Source organism: Balaenoptera acutorostrata, chromosome 2 (assembly GCF_949987535.1).
Source record: "Balaenoptera acutorostrata chromosome 2, mBalAcu1.1, whole genome shotgun sequence".
NCBI lineage: Eukaryota > Metazoa > Chordata > Mammalia > Artiodactyla > Balaenopteridae > Balaenoptera > Balaenoptera acutorostrata.
The window spans coordinates 93,572,641-93,600,108 of record NC_080065.1 but is presented as its reverse complement, the minus strand read 5'-3'; the positions used below and the strand labels follow the sequence as shown (position 1 = coordinate 93,600,108).

The 27,468-nt window shown below is 36.5% G+C and overlaps 1 protein-coding gene across 1 annotated transcript in view; it reads right to left on the bottom strand.

Moving 5' to 3' along the window:
- Positions 1-27,468, bottom strand: part of MAN2A1 (mannosidase alpha class 2A member 1) — a 161,402-nt gene that overhangs the window by 83,951 nt on the left and 49,983 nt on the right. The window contains exons 5-7 of the mRNA XM_007192085.3: positions 13,278-13,405; positions 5,307-5,480; positions 2,405-2,591 (exon numbers count right to left, since the gene is read on the bottom strand). Of these exons, the coding sequence (XP_007192147.1) occupies positions 2,405-2,591; positions 5,307-5,480; positions 13,278-13,405 (489 nt within the window). The remainder of the gene's footprint in view (positions 1-2,404; positions 2,592-5,306; positions 5,481-13,277; positions 13,406-27,468) is intronic.

Below are 27,468 nucleotides of genomic sequence, written 5' to 3'. Positions count from 1 at the left end.
AAAAACAATTTTAGATTATTACTTACAATTAAAAAACACACATACAATGAGATTAATCACATAGAAAGATATATAAGACCAAAGAAATACGAGGAAAAAATATATACATAAATCGCCGATATAGGATATAGTATGAATGAGCATCCAACTAGATCCTCCAGGCAACCAGCATAAAAAAGGGTATGCGAGCATTTAAATGCATCCCAAGGTTTACTACTGTAAGATATACCATATTTTGCATGTATATGTGTAAAACACATAAGAGGAAAGAAATCACAAACTCTAATGAAGTGCCTTTTCTATTCAGCATCTATCCTAACTAACTCCCAACCTCCTGCTCAGAAAGTGTCAATGCTGGGAAAGCCAAGGGACCAACCTAACCCACCTGGCAGGTAGTGGGTACTCACTAATGTACAGTAAACTTATGACAAACGCACTGACCAACATCACATTTAAAGATGCACAGCTGCAATTTGCTCTTCACTTATTCTACCACGTAAGAAAGAGCAACTTAACTAGAACAAAGAAAAAAAGAATTCCCTGAAACATCAAATCACCTGACATGTAAATCATCATCAAATGTAAAATATATGGTACTAGACCAAAAACTGAACTTGTTGAAGAATGGTACTTCTTTATCTGCAAAGTAGAGGAACCTGATAAACTGAACTTATTAAATGTATCACCTGTACCTTATAGTTAAATTTCATTTTCTTTAGGGAATTAAAAAATCAAATGCCATTAAGCTGGAATGCCCATGTTTGATCTTTGCTCATCACAACATCAAAAGGAAGGTGATATCTGCACAGGAATAACCAGCAGAGCTAAGACTTCAAGACTTGTAAGAAGTTTAAAAAAAAAAACTATGTAGGTATTACATAGACTCTCTCATCCGTATGTCCCAGGTGCCTGGAAACCACTTTCAGAATCACTGGAACTGACTGACGACAAGGTGTGTTCTTGGGGGGATGGGGGGGTAATCTTTGAAGGGTTCTATGACACAGCGACGGGATGACACAAAATGGTTCTCAAGTACTCTAAGGAGCACCCAAAAAAGAAAAAACGGGCCTCAAAATATCTGTGAGTGCACTGGGATTCCGGTTACCCTTCAAGAAGTCTCCTATCCCTGACCACTGGAGCTGAAAGGAGCGTAAATACCATTCAGTTACAAACAGCTGTTTTCCCAAGTAGACAGGCAAGAATCCCCCCCCTCAAACACACACACACACACCGCCCCAATCCACCACCACTTCCTTTCCATTGCTCCTTTTGCTACATAATGTACTGGATTACTCTCTTAGCCTAAGTAGCCTGACCCTAGAAAGCAGGCTGTTCAGGGTCTCCCATTGATCCTCACTTCTCTAGGAATCAAGAAAATGAAACCAGGTTGATTCCCAAACCTTGGACAGTTTTTCAAAACAACTACGAAAGCCAGATTTTGATACAAAGGATCCATGGCTTCAAGAAGGCTGCCATGCTAAAATACTTCTGTGCCTGCCAGTGAGAGGCTCACACTGGAATGTTTTCTTTATGGCCACAAGGACACTCAATGCAAAGAGACCCAATCCCACCTTCATCCTCACACACACTTTTTTAAAAGCCTTTTTAAGAATAAAGAGATTTGAGCACAGAGCAACGATCTTACAAGGCTATATTATTTTTCTAGCAGAGTTGAGTGGTTTATATTACAACACAATGTTTTATTTTAATGCATTACATGCCACTAATTTTAAAGTGAAGAAATTAAACTTTAAAAGCACCAGAATTAGAAGTATAGGTAGCCTGGTTTAATGAGATGTTTCCATCATTAGGACAGTTTTCTTCTAAGAAAAAAAAAATAATTCATTCCTTTGATTTTTATTTAAAAATCTTTAAGTATAAATATTCTAATTAAAGTTTTCTATAAGTCAAAAACATCAGAAAGATGCAGATGTGTATTCATCAGAGCTGGGCAGCATTCACTATTACTGAAATTGTTGTTAAGGGAACAGATAATTATATGCTTTATGTGTTCCATTTCAACAAATGTGTTTTTGCAGTTGGGCTGCTTTTCTTACCAATTTATACCATAGAGGCTGTAAGTTTTATTATCAACAAAAGTATATGAACTCAATCAAACACAGTAGAAGGCTTTTATAATGAGGGCAAAGGAGACAGTAATAACAGTGTATTACAGGTTATCCATTGTATATTGATCTACTATTGTTCATTTTCCATTAAGTTATAACATACAAGACAAATAGTCAAGGCTCTGGTATTTTTAAGTTGCTTTAGATCTAGTTTGAATGAATACCTTGAACAAGGATAAGCTGGCTACTAAAAACCATTTATTCAGTCCTTCAGCAACAAGCCACTGATGCTTGCTTGTTCAAGATGTTGTCTTACAAAATGCATATTTTCGTACCTGTTCTGGAGATTTCCAAGATATATTGTTTCTGGGGGGACTCCCCAGGGACAACCATATCTGCCTCCAGGAAGTCGTTTAAAATCAAACTGGCAGCATATTTTAGGATCAGGTCCGCAAGTGTGAGGGATGTCATAGCTGTAGAAGGGCATCATGTGGCAAAAAATATCTGTGACAGATCCCAGATCTAAAATAAAGAGCCAACAGACCTGCATTTATAAATTTTGTTTTCCCCAAACTGTTCAAATTTCCAGTACTTTATACATACATAATGCAAACTCCACCCTAAATCAACAACCCCTTCAACTACTAGAACACACACCCCAGCAGCGTTTAATGACCACCAGCCAGAAGGAAGATACTCACATCTGTCTCTATCGACCTCTTCTATCTAAACCTAGCTGAGACAGAAAAGCCCCGCCACAAAGCAGCATCTGCTGACCTGGAAGGATATAAACTGAGCAGAAGCAAAAGTTATAACCGGCTCATCCAAAATTATGGCCGTGTCTGTCCCTGGCTGCCAGCCCCTGCCACATCTACTCCCACCTCAGGTAATAGGACACTGAGAGAGACCATTAGCGTCAGAGACCGGGTGAGAAGAGAGGAAGGGAGTTAAAAGGGGACCTGGAAGAATAAGGGAAGAAGAAGGAGGGGGTGTGAAGATACTGGGGAAATACTGGTTTTGTAGTGATGAGAAAGAAGTGTACTCAGGAGAGTTTTGTGGAGTCACCCTGATGTTCACCAATAAAGAGCCAGTGATGCTTTTCTCCATGGAGGCAGAGGAAAAGTAAAAGTAATTTTCAAAAGCAAAAAGTAGAATCAAAACAAAGCAAACAAAAAAGATACAGAAAACGAGCACTGGTTCCTGACACAGAATTGTTTTTAACTGAAACCTCAATGCCAGTATGTGTTAATATCACTGCTTTCGAGAGGTCAAAAGCCTCCCACCAAGTAAGACTGAAGGACTTCGATAAGAGTTAAAAGTGGTATCTTTTTATGATTCTGACCTGCAACTACCTCTTCCCCTTTACGTATGGATCTCCAATTCTCAGCAATGCATTGCTTTTATAATAAAGACAGACAACAAGAAAAAACAAACAAGCAACATGTACATTTAAAAAAATTGAAAACAACTGCTTCATTAAGAACCAGAACACACAAAGAAGCTCAACTTGATTCCAAAACATCATTTTAAAGCAACATGTCCAAATCTATCAGGTAAGTCTTAAAATAGTCCAGTTTTCTCTCATACTCCATTTAGTTAAAATCATTACCAGGTCTTTTCCAAACTTTAAAGCTATTATAATCCGTACATTTGTGTGCTGTAAGTTGTTTCACTGAATCACATTCATGACTGTGACATCATGGATGCTGGTCACTAATGCTTGCTATCTGCACAGAGGCTGTCATAGTCCCAGGACTTATGGCAACTTCTTTCCTTTCTGCTATGAATCAAGGACATACTCCACATCCTACTACCTCTCTTCATGCCATACTATTTAGCAGCTCATTTACACATTTCAGTTTATCTGCTGTATTTGGTGGTGTCTGTCTTTTATCAAATTAGACTATAATTTTCTTATAAGCAAGATTTCTTCTTAGCATGGTATTAAGTACATAAAAGTACTCAGTAATTTCCTGGTGATGGATATTTATGGGCAATTTGAATGTAAGTAATAGTTTAAATAGGGCTTCCTCAAATTAATAATCCTTTTTATAAAAAAATTAATATGCTCCTTTGCATTTGATCAAAGTATACAGGATGCAATCCCCTACAAGCTCTTGTTTTCTCTACAGATTAGGTTTAATTTTCCAGGATAAAAAATTATATAGCTAATATGTTTCCTCATTGAAAAAAACAACAGTACACATAAAGATACCATCTAAATTTACAAATGACTTTTCCGAAACACTTAAGGAGGGTCTAGATTACACAGAGAAGCAAGTATGATGTAATGCAGTGATTTCTGAACATTGTCTTAGCAATGAGATCCTTTTTTCAGATGAAATTTTACCAAGAACTTAATACTGATGGTGGTATATACTAGGGGTTAGGGACCTGGGCTTTGGAACAGCACAGAACTGGATTCAAATCTCAGCTCTGTACCCACTACCTGTATGATTTTTGGCAAATGGCTTCACATATCTAAGCCTCCATTTCCTCACCATTTAAAAGGGATAATTATAGAAACTAATTTAAAGAATTATAAAGATTCAATGAAAGAGTGAATATAAAGCATCTAACACCATGCATGGCCCATAATGACTCAATAAATAAAATTAAGTAAGAAAATAAGGTGTTCTGAATTACATGGGGGTTGGGAAAGGCAAAGGCCTCTCAGGAGGCCTAAATCTTGTCACCTCTGCCCCAGCAAAGAGCTGGAGAAGTACATCCTTGGAACACCTGCGTGCCCACAGAACAGTGTGAAAACAAGCAACACAGGTAATAGGACGGCTGTTCTAGTAGGACAGGATTAAGGTTTTAAAAGGCAACTCTTACTAGATACAGAGACAGGAGAGACAGAAGGAAGAAACACTGGCTGAATATGAGATATATGACTGGACATTAGTTCTAATGCACATTCAACTTTGTGATAAAACAGGTACTTTTTAAAAGAGAAGCAAGTGAAAGCATTATTTGCAAAAGACTAATTACTTGTTATTTATTTACTTCCATTAGGCTTAAAAAAGAATCTACAATGTTCTATAGATAAATATCTTCACCAATGCTTAAAAGACTCCTGACACAAATACATTGAAAAAACAATTATGTGTATCTTTAGGCAACCATATTTTCAAGACTGACACTCTGAATGAAACCCACAACAGCATGAGTTCATAACCCCTGTGAAATAACATCTAGGTCAAGTGAGATCTTCAACTTTCATCAAACCCTACATACCCCAATTCTGTCTCCAAAAAAACTCCAGCGTTTTATGCAATGCAAAATGTTTTTTAACTGCATAATGAACTCGCTGGATAAGCATGTGAGAAAATCCAGCACGTTTTAGAAGATAAGCCATTGTTGGTGAATGTCCAAAAGGATCGATAGACCAGCCAGACCGAGGTTTCACTCCTGTTGATAAAGAAAATGTGTTATTGTTTTAAATTGATAAACGAAATAGAAGAAGTCACAACACATTTAGACCCATCAGAGTTCTTTTGGTCTCCTGGACTCTAAAATAAAGGGGCTGCCCAGCGTTACCCTTAGCGAGCATTCCCAGCAGGACTCCCTGAGAGGAGGATTCTGCCACTGCTGTGTTCTCCCAGGCAGGGTGAATCACACTGGAAGTTAATCAGTTGGAGGTGAAATAAGCACTCTGCCACCTGATAGATATTAGAAAGCTACTGCACTCAGTGGAGCCAGAGAAATAACCAGGACCAAGTCACTGCCCTCTAGGATCTAACAGTCCTGTCTTCTGTGGAGATGCATAACCCAGCAACTCACTGTTACATAATATAGAAAAGTAACCTAAGTCATTTCAACTTGTACTCCCCAACCCCAACGTTAAGGGATTTTAGACTATTTTTTATAGCTTACAATAGTCCCAAATCATCATAATATACAGTAGCAGAAATGGCCAAAGTAACTGTACCATATTTCATTAAATCTTAAGACATTTTGATGCTGGTGCTTTCTACCAAGAATGGGTCAATAGAATTTTTCACACCTGACTCACACCAATTCTAAGAGTGAAGGCCTAAAGATATATCTCAATTTCACAGAGGATAAAATATAAAAAAACATAATAAATGCACAGATTAGAATTAATGAAATAAGATTATTCTTTGGGCATTATACAAATCTGATCTTTTATTTATTCAGGATTCTCAAAGAAGGCTTCTACAAACAACCTATAAATCGACATAAGTAATATAATTGTGCACTTTTTTTTCAGTCAAACACCTGTTTAGCACCTTGCATATGCCGAAGACTAAAAGAGGCCCTAGGATTACAAAAATGAGTTAATCTTGATCTTGATTCTAGTTGCAGAGATTATGATGCAAATAGGTGTAACACAGGATAACAGAAAAGAGAACAGAGAGAACTCTGTAGAACAATATTGAAGATTAACAAAGAGGTGAGAAGCCACCAAGGAGACTGAGAAGGAAAAGTCAGAACTGTCAGAGGACCAAGAGTATGTGTCAAAACTCAAAGCGACCATATAATTTGTCCATTTCACATATGTAATTTACCTCCAAAAAATTATAAAGAAATCTTGAACTCTATTTAGTAATTCTGGGTTTTTGTGGTAGTATAGGTTTAGCAATTCTGAAACTTTCATGTATTTCAAGACTGAGTAAATTAGAATAAAGGAGCCAGCTTTTACACTGTTAAGAAAAGGAACTATAAAATATATAAATATGAAAGAGCAGAACCCTGTGATACTGAGTTGAAATAGGAGATAGTAGTACTAACATGAATAAATATACATATATACACACAAATATATATTTAAACTCTCTCTATATATACATATACACACACATGCACACACACACACATTTCCTAGCTCATTGTAATAACACCTCAGTACCAATCAACATTATCTTCAATCCCAGACTTTGAACTCTAAATGCCATGGCTCTATTAAAAATAACCTTAAAGAAATTACTTATTCCAGGGCTGAGGCTAGGAAAGTACAAGATAACCCTGGAACATATTCTTGGGGCATAAATTAAAGAAATGGTCAAAGAGTCATGGGAACATATAAAAATAAATCAGGAGATAGCTGAAGGGGCTTCCACTGGCCAAATGCAGGACAACTGGGGAAGCAAAATAAATAATAATAGTACTGGACTAGAACCCATTGAATAAAATAAGAATCCATGAGCTCACAAATAAACTGAAAATAAAAAGGAAAGCTCTTCCTTTTAGTATTAATAGAATACTAACTGATAATTATAGAAGCAATGATGGAATTAGAAAATCATCAATGGATCCTAAAACTAAAACATTAAAGTTTGATGAGGAACAGGATATTTACCTATTCTCAATGTATCTCCTACAAATTAGTTATTAATTCGAAAGGCAGAAAATGTAACAGTACAGTAAAGAAAATTAAAAGACACAACTTAAACAAGTGATCAAGAATAGCATCACCAATATGGGAACAAAGAGATGACAAGTGCCTTCTGACAGGATGCATTGAGGACAACAGAAAATAACTACAGTGATATTCTAGCAAAATAAATTAGGTTAGATTACACAGATAGATCAGATAGATAAATAATCTAAAGCTAATCATAAGGAAATAGACAAACTCAAATTGAGAGACTTTCTACAACAGAGGTCTGCACTCCTCAAAAATATCAATGTCAAGAAATCCAGAGAAAGGCTAAGGTCTGTTTCAGGTTAAGGAGACTAAAAAGACATGACAACTACAAGCAATACACGATCCTAGGTTGGATCCTGGATTGGGAGGGGAAAAAGCACCCTTTATTAAGAACATTATTGAGACAATTGACAAAATTTGAATATAACCTGTGAACTAGATTGTAGTATTGCTAACGCTCCTGATTTGATAACTATCTTCTGCTTATCTAAGAAAACATCCTTATTTCTTATGAAATAACACAATGAAGTATTGAGAGACAAAGGGACAAGATGCCTCCAGCTTACTCTCAAATGGTTCAGAAAAACACGTATGTGAATCTAACTAGAGTCCCTTGGTATCCAGGGAAGATTGGTTTCAGGACCCCTGAAGATACCAGAATCTTTGGATGTCAAGTCATATAAAATGGTGTAGTAGTTGCATATAACCTACACACATCCTCTTGTATACAGGCATACCTTGGAGATACTGTGGGTTTGGTTCCAGACCACTGCAATAAAGTGAATATCACAATATTTTGGTTTCCCAGTACATATAAAAGTTATGTTTACAGTAGTCTATTAAGTGTACAATAGCATTATGTCTAAAAAAATGTACACACCTTAGTTAAAAAATACTTTATATGTGGAGAAAAAAGAACCCTTGTGCACTGTTGGTGGGAATGTAAATTGGTACAGCCACTATGGAAAACAGTATGGAGAATTCTCAAAAAATTAAAAAGAGAACTACCATATGACCCAGCAATTCCACTCCTGGGTATTGATCTGAAGAAAACAAAAACACGAATTTGAAAAGATACATGTACCCCCATGTTCGCTGCAGCATTATTTACAATAGCCAAGATATGGAAGCAACCTAAGTATCCACAGATGGATCAATGATTAAAGAAAATGTGGTGGTGTGTGTGTGTATATATATGTGTGTGTGTATATATATATATATATATACATATATATATATATATAAAATGGAATCCTATTCAGGCATATGAAAGAATGAAATCTTGACATTTGTGACAACATTGATGGACCTTGAGGACATTTTGCTGATGAAATAAGTCAGACAGAGAAAGAAAAATACTGTAATGATTTCACTTATATGTGGAAGCTAAAAAACAAAACAAATGAACAAACATAATAGAACATAAACAGAGTCATAGATACAGAGAACAAACAGCTGGTTGCCAGAAGGGAGGGGGCTGGGAGGAGGAAAGAAATAGGTGAGGGAAATTAAGAGGTACAAACTTCCGGTTGCAAAATAAATGAGTCATGGGTATGAAATGTACAGTGTGGGGAATATAGTCAATAACTATGTAATATCTTTGCATGGTGACACATCTAGACGTATCGTGATGATCAATTTGAAATGCATAGAAATATTGAATCACTATGCTGTATAACAGGAACTAACATAATGTTGTAGGTCAAATATACTTCAAAAACAAACAAACAAACTTATAGAAAAAAGAGATCAGATCTATGGTTACTAGAGGTGAGGGTGGGAGGAGAAGGAATTGAATGAAGGCAGGCAAAAGGTAAACTTCCAGTTATAAAGATAAATAAGTACTAGGAATGTCATGTGTAACCCGATAAATGTAATTAACACTGCTGTATGTTATATATGAAAGCCGTTAAGAGAGTCAAATCCTAAGAGTTCTCAGACAAGAGAAAATTGTTTTTTCTGTTTCTTTAATTTTGTAATTATATGAGGTGACAGATGTTCACTAAACTTGCTGAGATAATCTTTTCACGATGTATGTAAGTCAAATCACTATGCTGTATATCTTAAACCTACACAGTGCTGTATATCAATTATATCTCAATAAAACTGGAAGAAAACCAAAACAAAATAAAACTTTATTGCTAAAAATCAGCTAAGCATCGCTAGCCTTCAGCAAGTCATAATCCTTTTGCAATAGAAACAAAGATCACTGATCTCAGATCACCATAACAAATGCATTAACAATGAAAAAGTCTGAAATATTGCTAGAATTAGCAAAATGTGACACAAAGACACAAAGTGAACAAATGCTGTTGTTAAAATGACACTAACAGATTTGCTCAACACAGGGCTGTGACAAATCTTCAATCTGTAAAAAACGTAGTTATCTGTGAAGCACAGTAAAATGAGGTATGCCTATAATTTAAATCACCTCCAGATTACTTATAATACCTCATACAATGTAAATGCTATGTAAATAGTGGTAAATACAATGTAAATACTATGTAACTAGTTGCCAGGCATGGCAAATTCAAGTTTTGCTATTTGGAACTTTCCAGATTTTTTTTCAATTATTTTCTGTCTACTGTTGGATGAATCATCAGATGTGGAACTGGTAAATACAGAGGGCCAACCCTACAGGATATATAGGAGCCCCTCTCAAATACTATCATGCAACTCTATAAATTTGAAATTAAATCAAATTAAGCTATAAAATAAAAAAAAAGGAGTATGTGTTGTCCCAAATAACTAGGACAGAATAAGCTTACAAACAAGAATAAAAATCAACATGAAAAGTTAGTGATGTCCGAGATTTCATCATCACTGATGATCTTTTCCGTATCAAAATCACCTGATACACAGGAATAGCAACCTAGCTGCAATAGATTAAAGAATTCCTGAGAAGTAATGATGTAGAAGAGAGAGAACGTAAACTACATTTTTAAAAACTCATACGAAAGGAGGCAGAAGCTAGGGAGAGACATAGAGGGGACCCCAGTATCCTTCTAGGATTTTCCTTGGTATAAGCGAATCTTTTTTTTTAAAGGCGGCAAGCGACAAACTTAGGGGGGAAATGCAGTACATGAAAAATCCAAAATTTTATTAAGAGGGTACATATGCCAATAAAACCAGGAAAGATTTTGTGTTTTCATGTAAGAATAAGACTGTCAAAATACAAAAGAGTAAAAACAAGAAAAATTACAGGAAACAATCATTAAAAAGAGTAAAATAGGGCCTTCCCTGGTGGCGCAGTGGCTGAGAATCTGCCTGCCAATGCAGGGGACACGGGTTCGAGCCCTGGTCTGGGAAGATCCCACATGCCGCGGAGCAACTAGGCCCGTGAGCCACGATTTACTGAGCCTGCGCGTCTGGAGCCTGTGCTCCGCAACAAGAGAGGCCACGACAGTGAGAAGCCCGCGCACCGCGATGAAGAGTGGCCCCCGCTTGCCACAACTAGAGAAAGCCCTTGCACAGAAACGAAGACCCAACACAGCCATAAATAAATAAATAAATAAATAAACCCAAAAAAAGTTAAAAAAAAAATGTTTATAAAAAAAAAAAAAGAGTAAAATACATCACTCAGTTTTTGGCAAATCTAATAGACTTAAAAATTAGAACATGAGCAACATGAATAATATAATTAATAAAATTGGATTATTCCAAATATATCTAATATTAAAGCTTAAGAGGAGTCAGAGAACAGTTACAAAATGGATACTTTAGGCAAAAGATAACCTTAAAAACTCAAACTTAGTTTCTAATGGTCAAATTTATATAATAAAGTTAGTAAAAGCAGAAATTAACCACCAAAGACTAAACAATTTAAAAAGTATCCCATAACCAAATGTAAAACCAGTGTCCAAAACAACATGTTGTTCTAAACTGTTTAAACAAAACTGAGAACACTACTCTAATTTACAAGGTGCAGTCAGAGTTACATTTGTCAAAACTCAAACTCTACAGTTAAGATTTATGTGCTGCACTGCATGTAAATTACACATCCATAAAAGCTAAACATAAAGAAAAAAATCCACAAAAACTGAGGTTTATAAAGTGAATATTTTGGCTTAGAATATAATTAAGTATTTAAGAAAAGTGGCACTGAGTAGGGGGTCCCCAAGTCCACTCCCAGATTTCACGACTTAAGAAAACTTACAGCACTCGACATATAGTCATACTCACAGCTATGATTTATTATAGTGAAAAGATACAAAGCAAAATCAGCAAACAGAAAAGGCACACAGGGCAGAGTCCGCAGGAAACCAGGCACAAGCTTCTAAGAGTTCTCTCCCTGTGGCATCACCCAGGACGAGTTAATTACTCCACCAGTGAATGGGGACAATACCTGAAATGCTGTCAACCCAGAAAGCTCACTAGAGACTCAGTGTCCAAGGTTTTTACTGGGGTCTGGTCATGCAGGCACCCTCTGTCTAGTACATAATAGGATTCTAGACTCCCAGAAGGGAAACAAGTGTTTAGCATACACTACACTGTTTGTACAGTTTAAACACTGAGTCACTCATCATTTAAGAAATCCAAGTCCTCAGACACCAGCCAACAGCCAACTTTGCAAGCAAGATCTTTCTAAGGATAGCAGTTTCAGATCTGCTATGTTAACTCTTTTCGGCACAGGTATGATATCTGCAACTTACTCTATAACAATCACAACAATAACAATATGGAAAGAGGAAAAAATAAGGCAAATGTGTCAAAATAATGACTGGTGAATCTGGTTGGGGGCCTTATGGGAGTTCTTTGTAGTATTCCTACAACTTTTAAGTTTGAAATTATTCCAAAATAAAAAGTAAATAAAATATTAATGGGGGTGGGGGGATTTTATCCCTAACAGAAGAATACTTTAAAATAATAAAATATTTAGAAATAACTTCAATAAAAAACATGTATATTTACCATAAACTACAAAATTGTACTGAGAGATATGAAATATTTGAAAACAATTACATACCATGTTGCAGAATGCAAATATTCGATATCACAAAGATTTCGATTAGTCCCATGTTCTTATGAGTTGTATGAACATCTGATTTTATCAGTTCAGAATACACTTCCCCACTTCTTGTTGTAACAGGATACTTCTTCCCCATGGAGGACCCATTCACATGGTTCAGGCAAGGCTGACCCTGCCCCAAACCACTCTCCTCCCATGATCATTTCCATCAAATTAACCAGGCCTCAGTGATTTCAGCTCCTTTAACTCTGGCCTCAGTAAACTGGCTCAGAGATAAGCCCCTAACCCAAAGTGGGTCAATTAGGTAAGGTATTAAGGAAAACTCCTCCTAATTGTTAGACCAAGAAGATCAGAGTCCTGGTTGTCTATGGCAGAGTCAAGAGAGAGTATCCCGACAACATAATCTAAGTCCTCTGGATCCAACCTTACCTGAAGCTACCCTATCTCTGGAATTCTCAATGACAAAACTAACATTTTTCTTTCCTTTTTTTCTTTGCTTAAGCTAGTAAACTAGGTTTTTGCCTTTTATGATCAAGTGTCTTAACTAATATATAATTAAAATCCCAGGGGGATAGTTTTAGAAAAAAATACTAAAATTAATAAATAGGTAAAATTGATAAAATAATAGGTGAAACAAGGTAGATGACCCTAAGAGTGACCATATTATATCTATGTAACTGAGTTTATGATCCAAGAAACATCATAAATCAATAAAAAAATAAATTATTCAGTAATAATCAGTGCTAGAAAAATTAGTTATTAAAAAAAATAAAAAGCCCCATCTCACGTTCCCCAAAATTAATTGCCCAAAGTAGGCCAAATGAAAGAGAAAGATACGAATACATACCTAGATTTTTTTCCAGCCACTGATGTCCTTCAATTAGTTGGTCAATTAAGGCAAAATAATGTGGAGCAGCTTCATCAGGCATAACCCAGCCACCTGTCACAATTTCAAACTGACCGTTTTCTAGTAAACTAGGGAGAAAATAACATAAGAGTTTACATTAATATATATAAGAAAAGTTCAAATAAAAAAGTAAGACATCATAAATATTAGAGACAGCCTTTAAATGTAACCAGTATTTACACTAGTTGTTAATTTTTTTTTTTAAACCAGTGGATGAATTTCAACTTTGGGACCCTGGTGATAAAGTGTCCTTAGTAAAGTATCTGCCCCTCCTGCCCTAGGCAAAGCCACGCAGGTCACTCTGTAAGTTCTATTTCCTAAGGGTATAATCTCCCACACAACTTCAAAGATTCCTGATGTCAGCAGCCACGCCTGATTTACTTCTGGATCTTGCCGAGCACCTAGCAAATACCTGAGTATATGCTTGATGAGTGTTAATTGGAGGACTGCCATTTTAAGCACAATATTTGTTTCATTACACCTATGCTGAAAAATCAGGACTTATTTTAGTACTTCTGACACTGATAAGTTAATCATGCAAACTACAGAAGTAATAAAAATAAAAGTAAAGCTAGTAAATATCACATGCTTCTGGGAATACAGAAAACATTATAAAGTACCCTGCTCCAGTCAGTTATAATGTAGGCTATATAGTTTATCTTTCATTATTGAGCCAAAAGCTCTAACATGATCATTATCTGTTCATTGGGTACTCTTTACCATAATACTATACAAAGTAACTAGACCACAGCCCTGGAGAACTAAATTGTTACAAGAAGACACCTTCCTCAGAGAGAGAAAAAAATCATCAACTATTAAAAATTTGAAGAACTACCTGAGGAAGTGTAAATGTCAAGAACTTAACCAAGCCTTTTAAGTGCCACAGACTTTTGAGTTTGCGACAAGGTAGTTTTGAAAACGATGTAAAATTTCAGAAGCAAAATCAGCTTTAATAAGGATAAACATCACTGAATGCCTATAGCTAACAGCCAAGCACAAAGCCAAATTTGGTTGAAACAGACCAGAGGCATACAGAATAAACATTTTCCTACAAAGCATGTAACAGAAGCCACAGAATTAACAGAACATCCAATTTTTTCAAACATATGCATGATCATAGAAACCAATGACAGAGTGGATAATGGACACAATTTCTAAAAATGAATGAATACATGAATGATTTCTTTGTATAAAATAAAAAGATATTAACTACATCTGTATTACCACGGGGATCACCAAATAATACAATTTCATATGGAGAATATGATGGCTCATTATATAGTGTCTAAAGAAACTCCAATGTCCAGTCAAACCTCAGATTCTCACAGGCCCACATCAAGAACTTGTAAGAAAGAAGCTGGAAATTTCTAAAAATTGTATTTCTTTAAGAACACAACTAAATCCAAGGCTATTTTGTCCCACTCTTACTGCCTATGGGACTTTTTTTTTTTAACATCTTTATTGGAGTATAATTGCTTTACAATGGTGTGTTAGTTTCTGCTTTATAACAAAGTGAATCAGTTATACATATACATATGTTCCCATATCTCTTCCCTCTTGCATCTCCCTCCCTCCCACCCTCCCTATCCCACACCTCTAGGTGGTCACAAAGCACAGAGCTGATCTCCCTGTGCTATGCGGTTGCTTCCCACTAGCTATCTATTTTACGTTTGGTAGTGTATATATGTCCATGCCACTCTCTCACTTTGTCACAGCTTACCCTTCCCCCTCCCCATATCCTCAAGTCCATTCTCTAGTAGGTCTGTGTCTTTATTCCCATCTTGCCACTAGGTTCTTCATGACCTTTTTTTTTTTTTCCCCTTAGATTCCATATATATGTGTTAGCATACTGTCTTTGTTTTTCTATGGGACTTTGCTTACAGTTAGTTCTTCTTGTCTTTCTGGTGACTGCCTGATTTAGCCACACCCTGGAAGCTATGGACCAGTCCCACCCCTTATGCCTATGAGCAGTATTTGGAAGCCTGAGATGTCAGGACAGATTTGGGATTTAATCTCTAGTCATCAAATATAGAAACTTGATCTCCTTATCTCAGTATTCCAATAAACAGATCTTCTGGAAAATATCAGAAATAAATTGGTCAAAACAAATTCTTTGCTGCTCCTGAATAGAGAATAGAAACTATAAATTAACTAATCTGAATATTAAGTGGAAAAAAATCACTCCAATGATGGAATTTCTCACCTATATCAGTCAGTTTTATTTTGCTACATATTCCCTGTCCCATAGGCATAAATGGGCTCCAAGAAAAGCCAACCAAGCAAAGAATCACACATATTATATTTCCTCAGCTCCATTTGTGAATAATTTATCCCTTCCCCCTCTGCATGACGCCTGAGATGCTACTGTGATTGTGTACAGCATTCTTATCTGTACACAATGATTACTTTAAAGACTATCCTATCTATTACTATGGGGGAGGCATGAAAGCCTCTCACTCATTAAAATGTTTTTCAGAATTTTCTTATCTATTTTCTTCTCTCCTATCTTTCCCAACCTGGCTGATCCCAGCTGCCCTCATTGCTCAGCTCAAATAAAAGTCTCTGGGACACCTACAAAGTCTCTGGGCCACACAGCCTAAATCAACACTCCCACTGTACCTCCACACTCTATCACACAATAATATTTTTCACAAACCAGAATGGCCTTGTTCATTTACTGCTTCCTCTCCCTCCTTACCCCACCCACCATTATAACATAAGCTCCAAGACAGCAGGGACAAGGACATGTTGTTTTGTTCACTTTTCCAGGCCCAGCACTGAGAAGCTTACTTGGCATTTAATGGGTACTCTGTTGTTAGATGAAGAGGGAATGAGTGAATGAGATTCTCAGTTTAAAATTAGTAGTAACATAAAGTTTGTTATTAGATGAAGTTCACAGACATATGCAAAATAAGTTGAACAGGGAAGGGTCAGTTAAAAAGGAGTGTGAATAATATAGGTATAAAGTGACATGACCTGGAATATGATTCGTGTAGGAAAAATGAACGGGGAGGGAGAGAGAGGAGATGCTTCATGAAGCATCAGTGGGAATCAAGAAATATCTGGACATAGAAGAAAGGATTAAAGTACGAATGACTTAGGGTTTTGATTCCAGGGGTCTAATGGGGTGGTGGTGTTAATACACACAGACAGTGCAGTTCAGTTGAGAAGGGAATCATTTTGCAGTAATAAATATAAATTTGGGTAAGGCTATTTGATGTGACAGTGAGGCAGCCAAAAGGACCTAACTGAAAAAGAAAACTAAGCTTAGGGGAAAAGGTCAATATAAAATTAAGTTTTGCAGGAATGAAACAAAGATGAAATAGAGAAGGATGGGAAGTCTGGAGAGAACAGTCAAAAGGAGAGTTAAGGACCAAGCAGAAGGAAAATATAAGAGGAAATTGAGGTGATAAGAAATGTTAAAGAAAAAAAGAACAAGTCTGTGACTATGACCTGAGACATTCTAGAAAAGAGTAATGAGGAACAACCTGCACTTCTCCTTGGTAAAAGGCATTTTTATAGTTTAAAAAGCTACCATATAACTGTGACTTACTCAGAAATGGACACATCAGTGGGTCAGAATATAAAGTTGAGAAATAAATTTTTAAAATATTTATATTATTAAAATAGCCATTAAATTAGTGGGGAAGAATGGACTGCGGTTTGTTTGGTTTTTTTAATCTTCAGTCAGAGTGATTTAAAACAAACTCATAAGAAAGCCAAGATATTATGTCATGGAAGCCAAAGGACTGATATTTGAAATGGCTCACACAGGCTTTTAATAAAAACTACATGAGGAGGTCACAAGAGGCATAAGTGATGTCATAATAGCAGGCCAGAAAGAACTTAGGTTTTAGTTTTTCTTAGGAAAGTTTCTCTAATCAGGTAGAACAAAATGGAAGACAATAGATAACATGATTTAAGATATGAAGCAATGTGACAATGAGTGGACACCTGGACAAATAATCAGGTTAGTGAGTACTCCTATTTCACTCAACTGCCTGTTCTCCCTAGTCTATACATATGAATGGTGAAAACCAGATTATAAACCAGACATTCTTACAGGCAGGAAGGTCAGGCTTGATATAAAATATTCACTGTGTTAGGCAAAAACACATGCCACTTGACCAGTTAAACAAACAAACAAAAAATACACATGCACACATAAAAACTGCAGAAGTGCACAAATTTGCCATGTATACCCCTGATTTCTAGAACATATGTGATAAGCACTTAAGAAGCACCTGAAGAATGACAGGAAAACAAAATGGTCCAAATATACATGAGGAAAACACTGACCTAATGACTGAGAAGCACAGCCACCATCATCATCAGGTAGTGATAGGTACAAAAAGTAGGCCTGACAGTCTTACAGAAACAACACTCCAGGAAATACTGAGAAAAATATTTATAAGCAATAGCAGAAAAGCTATGTTAGCCTACAAAAAGTACCATATTTAAAATCGCCATTGTTAGCAACACAAAATAAAATTAAGACAGACTGCAAGCTGTACATTCGACACCTTCGTAATATTTAAAATATCAGGTAATGGGAAACACCTATAGAAAAAGTTACTTAGAATAAGTACAGGTGCTTCCAAGTATTTCCACTCACTTAGTGCTCAACAAGCATGAATTGAGCTTTCTCTGCAATTGTCAGGGGGGTACAACAACAAGGACCTACTGTATGTCACAGAGAACTATAGTCAATATCTTTCAATAACCTATAATGGAAAAGAATCTGAAAAAGAGTATATATATATATATATATATATATATATACACATATATATGCATAACTGAATCACTTTGCTGTATACCTGGAACTAACACAACATTGTAGATCAACTATACTTCAATAAAAGGTTGTTCTGAAAAAAAAGAAAACAGGGCTTCCCTGGTGGCACAGTGGTTAAGAATCCGCCTGCCAATGCAGGGAACACGGGTTCGAGCCCTGTTCCAGGAAGATCCCACATGCCGCGGAGCAACTAAGCCCATGAGCCACAACTACTGAGCCTGCGCGTCTGGAGCCTGTGCTCCGCGACAGTGAGAGGCCCGCGCACCGCGATGAAGAGTGGCCCCCGCTCGCCGCAACTGGAGAAAGCCCTCGCACAGAAACGAAGACCCAACACAGCCAAAAATAAAGAAATTAATTTTTAAATAAAAAAAAAAAAGAAAACAGGCATACTACTTATACTACTTTTAGGAGAGCAATGCCTATTGTTCTAATGATAAAAGTGAAAGGATGCAGAAAATTGTAAATAAAAGTTACCCAGATCTAATTCCCCAATAACAACCACTGTTTTAACTCTGAAAAAAAAAAAAAAAGGGAAGTACAAAATCAAAGAAGATGTACCCACCTCATAGGGTCTATTGCTTAATTTCTACCAAGAGACGCTCTGGTTTCTGGCAAATTTTTTGCATGAATGCTCTTCCTAATATTTTCTAATAAACAAGAGATCCAGAAACAAATGAAAAGACAGGGAAAGAGAGGGAGAGAAAGGAGTATATATATGCAGCAAATCCAGAAAATAGGAAACCAGGCACTAACTTTCACAATTAACAACATCCTTATTTTACTTTTTTAAATGATTTGTAAGTCATTATGTACTTCTCTGTTTCTGCAATTTCTCTGCTTGAGAATTTGATATAAAGAACTTAAGAAAATACTGATCAAAATTAAGCTGAGCATATCTGTCACAGCTCACTTTGCCCAAGATCCAGAATTTACATTTATGAATTTACTTGCCAAGCACAAGAAGTTGCAAATCATTTTCTCTGTCACTTTTTCCCCTATGTTGACACATCACACATTTGAAATTTGGTCACACACAGAAGGATAGACTCAAAGAGCTTTTTTCCCTAATGGGGAAATTGTCACAGATAACTTAGTAGCAAACAATGCATCATTTAGCAAGCTTCAAAGAATCACAAATTAATTTCACATGAGAAAACAAGTTGAATTTGTATGGGGAAATATGAAATAATACAAGATGATGTACGGTGATTCATTCTTAAATAAAAAATTAGTTAAATGGAAAATTTAAAAAGATGGAGGCTCCCAATGAATCAAGTAATAGTCTAAAAGCATTTTGCTCATCAGATTATCTGACTCGTATGCCTTTCATGGGGAATATCTAATGAGAGAGTAAAAATAAGATTTGTTTTAAAAACCCTTCACATAATAATTGGGGAAACTCATCATATACCTCTGAGTATTATAGACACCCGTCTTAAGAGAGTATATGAGGGACAGATGGCCAGTGAGTCATCTCCTCATTTCTTCCTCACTTCATTCCAGCCATACCCTTTCTTTGAGTTTGCAGTCCATGCTGTCTGTCTGGAATGTTTTTCCTCCCAGTATTTACCTCAGTGGCTCATAGCGGACCCATCAGGAGCCTTCTCTGGCCACCACACTCCACTCAAACCCCACCTAAGTTGTTATCTTTCATAAAATCCAAAACTTTTCTTTCATAGCATTTATCACAAAATTTAATAACACGTCTGCATGTTTACTGTCTTTGTCCCTCAATAGACTGTAAGCTCATGAAGGCAGGAATCATATCTGTTTTGCTCGCCATTTAAATCTGGGCGTTCCTACTAGAAAAGGGTACCAACGACCCAAAAGAAAAGCAAACAAAAGATATGAAGCAGATATTTCAGAAATTACTAGCTCCTAAAAATGAAAAGAAGTTTAATATCACTCATGAGGAAATGCAAATTAAAACTTCAATGAGATCAAAAAGTTGTGTAACGTGATGTCAAGGATATTTACAAATAGGTATTGTTACTTAAGGCTGGCAATAACTATCAAATTTTAAAATGCATATATACTTTTATCTATGCTCATTAAAATGAAGTCAGAAAAGACATAAAAATAAATAAAAGCACTGTACAGTCAGCCCTACATATCTGCAGGTTCTGCATCCACAGATTCAATCAACTTCTGAAGGAAAATTTAAAAAAGAAAAATATTTCCAGAAAGTTTCAAAAAGCAAAACTTGAATTTACCACACACTAGCAACTATGTACATAGCATTGACATTGTATTTACAACTAGTTACATAACATTTACATTGTATTAAATATTATAAGTAATCTCAAGATGATTTCAAGTACACAGGGGAATGTGCGTAGGTTAAATGCGAATACTACTCAATTTTATATAAGGATTTGGGTATCTGGGGCAGGTTCTGCAACCAACCCCCTGAGGATTATCAAGGGATAACTATATACACTAAAGATAAAGCTACACTGTATGCATTCACAAAAGACCGGAAACAAAACTACAGGATCATTAATCAGGAGAAGTTACATAAATTAAGGCCCACTCATAACAAACACTTTTACATAGTCTTTAAAAAGAAAGGTTCCTGAAAGGTTCTCCAAGATATATTAAGTTTAAAAACCATGGTACAAAACCCATTAGGGGCTATTAACCAAAAAAAAAAAGAGTAAGAAAAGAAAAGAAAAACAGGAAACCGGTGTTGATAAGGAATGTGGAGAAACTGGAAAGCTAAGGTACTACTGGTGGCAATGTGAAATGGTGCAGCTGTTGTGGAAATCAGTATGGGAGTTCTGTGAAATATTAAACATAGAACTGCTATATGATCCAGCAATTCCACTTCTGGGTATATACACAAGAGAATTGAAAGCAAGGACTCAAACTGATATTTGTGTACACATATTCATAGCAGCATTTTTACAATAGCCAAAAGGTAAAAACAATCCAAACGTCCATTGATGAATGAATGAAAAAACAAAACGTGGTATATTCATGCAATGGAATATTATTCAGTCCTAGAAAGGAAGGAAATTGACACATGCTTCCACATGGATGAACCTTGAAGACATTATGTTAAGTGAAATAAGCCAGACACACAAAAAAACAAATATTGTATGATTCTACTTATATGGGGTACCTAGCATAGTCAAATTTATAGAGACAGAAGGCAGAATGGTGGTTGCCAGGGCAGAGGTGAAGGGGAATGGGGAGTTATTAATAGGTATAGCATTTCAGTTTGGGATGATGAAAAAGTTCTGGAGATGGTTATGGTTGCAAGACAATGTGAATATATGTAATGCCACTGAATGTCACACATAAGATCATTAAAATTGTAAATTTTAAGTTATGTACATTTTACCACAATAAAAAAAAAGATGCATTCAAAAAAAAAAAAGCACAATGTGCATGGCATGCTATCATTTGTATAATATGAATGTGTCTTTGCACATATGTACATGCACATATTTTTCCTGTGTATCTATAAATTAGATAAGCATCTGGTCAAAGTAGATGCCTCCTGTGAGAAGAGATAGATGCCAAGAAGACAGGAGTAGTCAGCACCTTACCTTTCATTGTATACCCTTTATATATTCAGGCTTATATTAAAATATGAATGAAATAAAAACTTTTTCTAAACTATAAATGTTATACTACCCTGATTTCTCCTAAGCACTAAAAATAAACAAAACTATAGCATAAAATAGTCACGAAACTTTATTTAAGAATATTTCTTATATTAGACAATTGAATTAATAGTTTCTGTTAAGTTTTAATAAGATACACTTGAAATATTTCACTGTATAGTAAATATTACTTCATTTTCTCATTTTTCTAAAACAAAATAAACTCTTCATTCAAATAAACTAGAAAATATATGAGGTTGAAGAATAAAATTTAAAACTCCACTCAATTTCTTGCTATAAATGCATAAAGGGTTATGGTAGGCATAGTTTTTAATCAATTTATTTCACTTAATACTATATACCATGAACATCTTTCCATGTTAATAAACAGACATATATCATTATGTTTATGGATGTATTGTATTTTCTAAAGTATTTATAATTGAGATATAACAACACATAATATACATGCGTTCAGTTTGATGTATTTTGACAACTGTTTATACCCCTGTTACTACCCAAAACAACTGATATTTGTACACTCAGACATAGGCTATTCCCATCAACTCAGAGAGTTCCCTTCTGCCCCTTTCCAATCAATTCCTACCTTACTCTCCCCCCAACAAAAAAGACATTCTTATTTAGTGATTTATATCACAATAGATTAGTTTAGTTACTCTCAGACTTCATAAAATGGAGTCATACAATACTCTTTGGTGTCAGGATTCTTTTGCTAATGTGTTTGTTAGATTCATTCATACTTCTGTGTATTTCAGTAACTCATTATTTTTCATTGCTGAGTGGTACTCCATTGTTTAAATATGGCACAAAATTTTAATCCAATATCTTATTGGTGGACATTTGAACTGTTTCCTGTTCACCAAAACATTGGTGAACATGTTTTTATTTTTCTTGGATAAATTCCTAGGAGGGAGCTCCCAGGTCACATGATGTATATTTAACTTCAGAGAGAATTCCAGTTGCAGCACATTCTTTTCAAGCCTTGGTGTTGTCAGTCTTTTTGATTTTAGCCATTCTAAGGTGTTTGGGATAGTATCTTGTTGTAGTTTTAATCTGCATGTCCCAGATGACCACATATTACTCAGCCCCTACATGCACACCCTCCCTTGCACTGCTGCAGCCTAATAAACTTCTTTCAGGTGTTTGAACATGCCACGTTCTTGCTAATCCCTGGCCCGTAATCACAATTCTCCTCTCATAACCTGGAATTCCTTCCCCACCCTCTGCCACCCTCTTTATACCTGGCTAGTTCTAACAGCTTTTCAGGTTTCAGCTTGAATACCACCTGCTTCAGGAAGCTTCCCAAGACCCACTTCTTGCTTCCACAGAAGGAAATGCTTTATTGTGATACTGTGTTAATTATACTGTCTTCCTTGCTCTGCCCTGAGAGTTGGGATCAGGTAAGTCTCACTCACTTCCTGTATCCCTGGAGTCTAGCACAGTCAATATTTGTTGAATAGATGATGGAGAAAATACGGGAAGGCTTTGGAGATGAGGTAATATTTCAGCTGAGTATTGAAGAATAAATAGGATTGAGATTATCCAATGCACAAAAGGAAAAAAAATATTCTCAGCTAAACTCATGGGCAAGTTCCTAAGAAGCAGGAAATAACCTGTGACTGAGGACACCCACGTGGCTCAGCATGGCTAAGAGTGGGGTGTGAGGCAGGAAGTGATCTGAGGTAAGGGTGGACAAGCAGGGAGGAATCAGAGGGCAAAAGCAAGGATGTACCAGGCAAAGGAGGTTGCGCTGTACCTTTTGACAATGAATTGTCACTGAAGCATTTGAAAGCCAAGAAGAGACATGGGCAGACTCATATATTAGAAACCTAATTCTGTGGGTGAAACGGAGGACACCTGGAAGTGGCAAAGCTGGAAACAGGAAGACCAGCTGGAGGTTTTCATTACAGCAGGAAACAAGAGTAAGGGGGATAGAGCGGGGGTGTGTGTGTGTGTGTGTGTGTGTGTGTGTGTGTGTGAGACTGTGCAGAGACACTAACAAGGCACAGCTGACAGGCTTGTGGGGACTGACTGGATGACATGAACAGCAGACCGGAAGGCAGAGCACACAGTGGGCAGGAGCACTGGTTGTGGGGTGAGCCTTCCTGGTTCTGGTCCTCACTCCACACTTAATCGCTGGGGGACCTTAGGCGCATTCCTTACCACCTCTGCATTGGTTGCCTCAGCAGTAGAATGAGAATAATGAAGGATCTTAACACATAGGAATGTTACAGGATGGGCTGAATGAATACATCTAAGTGTTTAGAACAAGCCTCCTACGTTGAGTACAGAGCAAGCATTCAATAGTGTTAGCTGTTACTGTTACCCTTAACTAGGGAAGAAGAACGAAATCGAGGTTGGAGCTTTAGATCTGGAAGCAGCCCACACACCTGGAAATTAAAACAGCAGTGTGGCAGGGCATGCAAAATGAGGAGAACCAACGGTGCTACCCCACAGATGAGAACTGGGATATTTAGGAAAGAGCAGAGAAGGGAGTCAGAGGGATGATGACAAAGGGATGTTCAGCAATGCAGGACTAGAACCAGGAGAGAAAGAGCTCTGGCTCACAGAAGACAAAAACCAAAAAACAAAACAGGAAAGAATTTCAAGGAGAATGGAGTGGCCAGTGTCAATGCTGCAAAGAAATCCTCCCAGAGGACTGAAGAAGTATCCAACAGACAGAGCGGCTGAGAAGTCCTCATGGCTTTTGCCTATAGCTGATGTAAACAGAAGCCAGCAGCTGAAGTGAATGAGAGGTGAAAGCAAAGCAAAGACACCTCAATCCAGATGAACTGGAATTGGAGCGGGTGGGGATGGGATACATACTTTCTAAAATAAATGTACAGCACTGCTTCAACTAGTAGAACCAAAGTTATTTTAGACACTGGTGCACTGCTTTGATTCCTTTGATGAAATGCTATGTATCTTTAGGCTCCAAACTAAATCCAAATCTGCAATTTACTCTGAACATGACACACCGTAACTTCTCACTGCTCTGCAAATTTTACAGCAGGCTTTGGTTAAATAGCACAAAATGTGACCTGTATAAAATGTATAATAAATTAGTTAGTATAAGAACTTTAAAGGTATTTTTTTTTCTAGTGAACTCATAATGCAGAATGCATGTAAGTTTGCAAAATGTAAGTTTGGATTTGTATTATTTGTATTACTTAAGAAAGTAATCTCAAACTTTTCTCTGATTTCAATAAGCAGAGATAGTTATAAGGACAGGGTAGAAGGTTCACTTAACTATAAACCTAGGAAAAAAGAAGTAAGAGAATGGTAGATTAGATAAAGACTTCGCGGTCTCAGCAAAGCAATGAAATCCAGCAATGCAGTGAAGACACAGTATCTAACGGTACCCTTCCCCACTCACACATTTGGAGCCTTATTTTATACCAAAAGGTCCACACAGAGAAGCTGGTCAAGATTCTGGCAAACACATAAACTGTTCTAGGTTCCAACAGCCCAGTGCGCTTCTCAATTGAACACTGGTCCCAACAGCAGAAGCAGATGCAATGTAAAAACTCTTTCAATGTCTCAGAGCCCAGAGAGGAAAAATGAATATGTAATATGCTGGGTGCTAGTCAAAGGAAACGCTAAGGCTAACGTTTCAGCTGTTTGACTCTGAATAGGGTTCACATTTTGCTGTATTATAAACGTCATGCAGTACTTAACTGCATTTAGCCAAAAAGTATTCAAATAGAAAGCCTAAAAAGTAAAAAGAGTGTTAGCATACCAGTCATTTTCAAAATAAAACAAGCGTAGATGGAAAATGTGCTGATTATAACAAGGCAGTTTCTTTTAAATCCACTGGATATGTATTACAAGTAGGAACCATGACTATACTTGATTAAATTACTCTGAGTCATACAAAATAAAACAGCTAGATGTTGTTTGCATGGATCTCCCTTTAGTTAACTAGATTTTCATTTCTGAAAGCTGATAGAGCCGAATACTGCTGCCACAGGGGGGAAGAATCAAACAAGTCATTGCTAGCATAGATTATGAGGATCACTTGAGTTATGTTTCTGTTAAGTTCCCACAATCAACTGATATTCTTCAGGGACAATAAAAGCTTACACAGAACTCTGCTAGAATTAACAGGTTCTTCTCTTCAACAGCTAGCTTGCAAATTTAGGTACAGATATTTAATCCACAGACTCATCTTCAAAAAGAGGAAAACAAGGCATTGCATAAGCATTACAGTAGTAGTCAAAAAAATTCTATCATTAATGCCGCTTAGTACAAGCTCAGAATTTTAAATAATGGGAGCAAACCTATGTATCTATTAAGTTTTTCTGTTTGTTTGTTTTGTTTTTTCTGGAACCCAGCTCTCCAACAAAGGATTTGAGGAGAAATATATCAGCTAGCTTTCTTGGTCGCAAGCAACACTGACTGACTCTGAACAGGAAATGTATTGGGGGACAGTCCTGGGTACACAGAATTGAGGACAGGCTAAAAGTCCAGGCTTAACAAAGGACTGGAAAAAAATGAGAGGCCATGCTACAGGCATGACAGGGTCCGTGACACAGGGCAGGAAGAATCTTGCGGATGCACCAGTGCTGTGAGGGCTGACCTGCAACCTTCCCTCCATTCTGCTTCCCTTCTTTCCATCTCTTTACCCTCGCTTCACTCTAAAGGCTCAAAACCCTGGGAAATAATATATTGATTAGCTGAGCTCAGATCATAACTGACCTATCTGACCTGGGGCAGGACAATGAAGGATCTGACTTCTGTGTTTGGAGACCATTTCCTAAAAGGAAATCAGGTGAAATGGATGGCAAACAAAGTGTTCTGGTTAGAAAAGGAAGGGCTTTGAGTCGAGTTACACTCTCTGTTTTGAAACAAATTCCAGGTGTGGATACATGTTATTGCTCATGGATGAATTAAAAGGAAGGAAAATGCTTGGACTTACAGACAACAATATAAAGAACCCAGAACTAAAGGGTAATTTAAAAGCATAGTTAAAACCAAGCATTTGAAGCCAGAAAATAACAGGCTCCACACCATCGAGAACAATGTGAGGTGGGAAAGAAAACAAAAAACCTTGAGAAAAACCTCACATAATGCAGTAAATATAACCAAAAAATTAAAATTAAAATGCATATGCCAAAGAGAGACCAGAGACTTAACAACTAGATAACTGAATTCTAAAACAAATGAAATAAAAACAGTAATTAGTAAGAGCAAAAACACATAAGCTGAAAATATTTGAATTGATACATGGAAAATTTAATAAGTTATGCATACCTAGATATATGGCAAAAGTGTGGAATTTTAGGGATCAATGGCACTGTTTCTCAAAAATCTAAAGAATAAAAATTGTGCAGTCCATATTCTCTGACCACAAGACATTAAAACCACCTTTTAACACCTAAAGTATAACTGGGAAAAAAATAGGAATTTGAAAATTTTCCTAACATACTCAAGTCAAAGAGAAAACAATACATACAGAATATTTAGGAAAAAAATAACATAAAAATGTGAAAGCTAGTAAGAGCAGTAAAAAGGCAAACACAGAGGGAGAAATGCTCCTTGTTAAAATAAATCAACTGGCCCATTTAGCATTAGTAAAAAACAGGTAGAAGGAATTAAATAAAAGCAGAAAAGTCAAGAGTAAATACTAGTAAAATAAAAATATAATAGTTTTTTGGGGGTACAAAAACCAACAGAAATAGTAAAAGCTTTAGCTGATCTA